Below are 3865 nucleotides of genomic sequence, written 5' to 3' on the forward strand. Positions count from 1 at the left end.
TTCAGCAGGCATTAAAACTCAGTTTGTGAAAATGCTGATGAAAGATAGAAAAAACCTTACTATCCTAACTTATTTTTCACAAAATGCTCTGCCTTCTCAGGCACCATTTCGTGGTGTCTGGTGTCTTTCTCATTTTAATAACTGGCTCTTCTTCCAGGACTCTGTTTGATAATAACATGCTAGTCATTCCTAGAGCTTCCCACTGTGACAGTCCTTCCAGCCAGATATTCTATAATATCATGCTTTTTCATTGTTCATGTGGAATTAAATTAAGCTTTACAATATGTTTTGAAAAAGATTTAAGAGGTATCTTATAAGGAGCTATACTGTTTTGTTAATTTCTCGCTAATTTCTGCCTGCCTAGTACTTTCCCCTTTGATTGTTGACTACTAATTTCTAAAGAAACCCTGTTTGCCCCAGTTTGTACATCCACGTTGTGCATTCTTTTAATGTGTTAATCACTATGTATGTTTTAGATTTCTCATTTTAGTTATTCCACTTTTTTCCCAAAAGATTGATTTATTTCCTGAAATGTGTTGAAAGCAGTTGCTGTTCTCTTTTTTTTTCCTGAAAATTGTTGTCTGTCTATTGTGATGTGCACAACAAAAAGCCATGGCAGAAAAACAGAGTTTACCGTAGGCATTAAAACCTACTAGAAATCAGCGTTTTTCCCTTATGACTTCCTCTTCCCACTGTTTTAACTTGGGTTGGGGGGGTTTTTTTGTTTGCCTTTTTATTTTTTTAATGTGGAATATGCTTTTTTCTGGTATTCACTAGGATTAGTGGCTGGAAACTTTTAGTAAATATGACTTAAATTTAATTCTGTGAACATTTTGAATTTATTGCCCTCTCCACTTGTTTCTGGAGGTTTTCTAGTTAGAAGTATTAAATTCTGTTTTTGACAAGTTCTGCTTTCTGCATATTTCTTTTTGTGTTCTGTGATGAGATGGATCACATTCAATTTATTTCCTGTAGCCACAAGTTCTTTCCAGACTAACAAGCTTCACTATTGTTTTTAGGAAGAGGAAGTTTCTCCACAACTGTTTACTTTCCATGAAGCTGTGTCACAAATGGTAGAAATGGAAGAGCAAGTTGTAGAAGACCACAGGGCTGTCTTCCAGGTAAAAGATGGAGCTCGGATTTGTCCTAATCCAGGAGTTCAGGTTTTCCCAATGAAAGTGCATACTTTTGAAGATGCAGGATAACATCTGGTCATTCTGCTGCTAAATTGTTTTATTATGTTAAGCCCTTTGTAGCAAACAAATAGGGGCAGATCCCATAACCACTCATCTCTGTCCTCATGATGAAGGAGAAGCATATTTATATCTCAGCTGGGATATTTATTAGAAGTTTCCTATTCTTCTCAGCAAACATTCCTAAATAGAGTTGATCATAAGAAAAGTTGCTGTTTTCTTTTTTACTGCTTTTACTACTCACTGTATTTTCTATTGTCATCCTTTTCCAGTGTTAGTTACTGAACAAACTTGTTCAGATTGGTCTTGAAATTTTCTATTTCACTTTCTAATTTCTGCCAATATTACTATGCCAGAAATGGCAATTAATAGTAATGTCTCTGACAGCACTGTTTCTCTTTGGTCATTTCTGTCTAAGATTCTGCAATACTCCCTCCAAATACCTCATCCGAGTATCCTTCTCTCTGAGATACTGAGGTCCAGAAGAGATGCATGTATTTCTAACTGCCTGTTTGCAATCGTTTTTACAGATATGTGGAGGTTTTTCACTTGCTATTAGGCAGGATCTTTGGAAGGAATACTGCCCATGCAGTGTGATGCTGCTTAGCACCAGAGAGCCTTTTACATTAACGAAACAAACTGTAGTAATAAGTATGAGTTACTAGTTTTCAGAAGGAAATGTGAGTTGCTTCTGTTCATGATGGTAGTCTTTAGGCAGGCCGTTTGGCTGCAGGAGAACAGCAGCGCAGTAAACCGGTAGGGTATGCACACATCTCCTCCATTTACGTATCTTAACTTGCTGGAACACTGATGTGTGTTTATAATACAGCAGGATACTAAATAACAGATTTTACAACAGATGCAGAGATTTAGATTTTTATGAAACATTAGCCCTGAAGTAAAACATGCAGAATTGTGGAAGTCATATGCCATATGCCATAGCTGTGTCCTAATGCTTGTGACTTATGGAGGCAAGCTGCATTAGTTTAAGATGTTACCTCCCCTGTGTATCCATCTACCCTTCTACTGGAGATTGCTGCCTCTCCTAGCAGTCACTGGGAGGGAATTTGTCCGAGCCTCCACTCCCTTTGTTTGCAGCATGGTTTGTTACTTGGTGCCATGGGTGGAGGTGGGCTGCACCAACACGAAACCAACCAGCTGTACCAGACAGAAGTTGTCTTCTGTCAGCCTTCTCGTGGAAGCTGCTCGTAGAAAACCTTCTTTTCCAACAAAAATGTCTAAAATAGATCAGCAGTATGAATTGTGCTCTAGAGGCATTGGTCTTCTTTGTGTCTCAGATGGATGAGCTTACGTTAGATGAGATGAATCCTGTCGCAATGTAAACTCCATCTGTCCTGAAAGCCAAAGAGCACGTGTGGGGTTTGGACTCTGCTTTCAATAAATGCTGCTTGGGCTCCTGAGCACAGAAGAAAAGATCTGATTTAGTATTTCAGGCCTAGCATGCCTGGAACTGTCAACTGCTTGCTTTTTTAAAATCAAATCATTTCCAATGGGATCAGTTCTCCTATCTTTGCATGGTTCTGTAAACTTTAAACTTCTAGTTGAATTCTTCTTTGCTGCAAAACTTTTTTTTTTTTCCCCTCTCTTTCTATAATACTAGAGTGCAAAGATGCCTAGAGGCTGCTTTAACCAACCTTTACTGTACTCTTACCTATCTGAGGAGGTAGCTCATGCAATAATGAGCTTAAAATAGACTTGTATACAGCTTCTTTCAAAACTGGATTTGATTGTGGACAGAATTATCATGACTTTGTGACTACTGTGATGACACGATAATTATAATCAGTGGAATCCAGCCCATACTTAAAATTGAAGCCTGATTTCAAAGTTTGATACCTGCCTAAGGGGACATAATGGTGACATAAAATTCTGGTCTCTGAGTTTCTTAGCTTTACAGCCCCTAATGCTCTGAATTTGAAGGTAATGGGGGAAGCCAGGGTTTACCTGTTGCTGGTATGACCGCTGGAATTCCGAAATAATGTGGCAAACGATTTTGCTGAATTAGGAAGAAGGTTTCAATTCAGGATTGAAATCTCTTATATTGAGGTGACTAGGCAGTAAAAGTGTGGTCATCTTGAGAAAAGGTCTAATAAAGCTCTTTATCTTGAAACTTGTCTTGAAACTTAGCTAATGTATTTAATTGTTTTTTTTTTTTAACTTTTATCTAGGAATCTATTAGATGGCTGGAAGATGAGAAAGCTCTTCTTGAGATGACAGAAGAAGTAGACTATGATGTGGATTCTTACGCTACTCAACTTGAAGCAATTCTAGAGCAAAAAATTGATATTCTGACTGAACTGAGAGGTAAATTGGATTGCTTTTAATCACTTCCATGTCCATTATTAGCAGTGTGTTTTCATATGCCACAGAGACTTGCAGTAATAATGAGGAGGAAAAAAAGTGTGGTTGTGTTTTAGGGTCTTCTTTCCCCTTATGCTGCTCTGCAATGTCCTGTGTGGAAGGAACATTTATTCTGCTACTTAAGAACAAGTTCACATCTGTGCTCAGTTCATCTTGGTTCAAAGGAAAAGTCTCTCCTTTACCTCCAGGTTCTTTTCCTTTGTTCCAAAACAGTAAAGGAAGGAAAAATAAAATCTAGATGAACTACTCAAAAAAAAAAAAAAAAAAAGGGTAATGAAATGAGAAAAAGC

The 3865-nt window shown here is 37.7% G+C and overlaps 1 protein-coding gene across 3 annotated transcripts in view; it reads left to right on the top strand.

The window, feature by feature from the left end:
* The window catches only part of KIF2A (kinesin heavy chain member 2A), a 36085-nt gene that overhangs the window by 29634 nt on the left and 2586 nt on the right, over window positions 1–3865 (top strand). For all 3 annotated transcript variants that reach the window (XM_010143857.1, XM_010143850.1, XM_010143865.1), the window contains 2 exons: window positions 1020–1121; window positions 3383–3518. In XM_010143857.1, the coding sequence (XP_010142159.1) occupies window positions 1020–1121; window positions 3383–3518 (238 nt within the window). The remainder of the gene's footprint in view (window positions 1–1019; window positions 1122–3382; window positions 3519–3865) is intronic.

The sequence above is a fragment of the Buceros rhinoceros genome, unplaced genomic scaffold, assembly GCF_000710305.1.
Source record: "Buceros rhinoceros silvestris isolate BGI_N320 unplaced genomic scaffold, ASM71030v1 scaffold34390, whole genome shotgun sequence".
In the NCBI taxonomy this organism is placed as follows: domain Eukaryota; kingdom Metazoa; phylum Chordata; class Aves; order Bucerotiformes; family Bucerotidae; genus Buceros; species Buceros rhinoceros.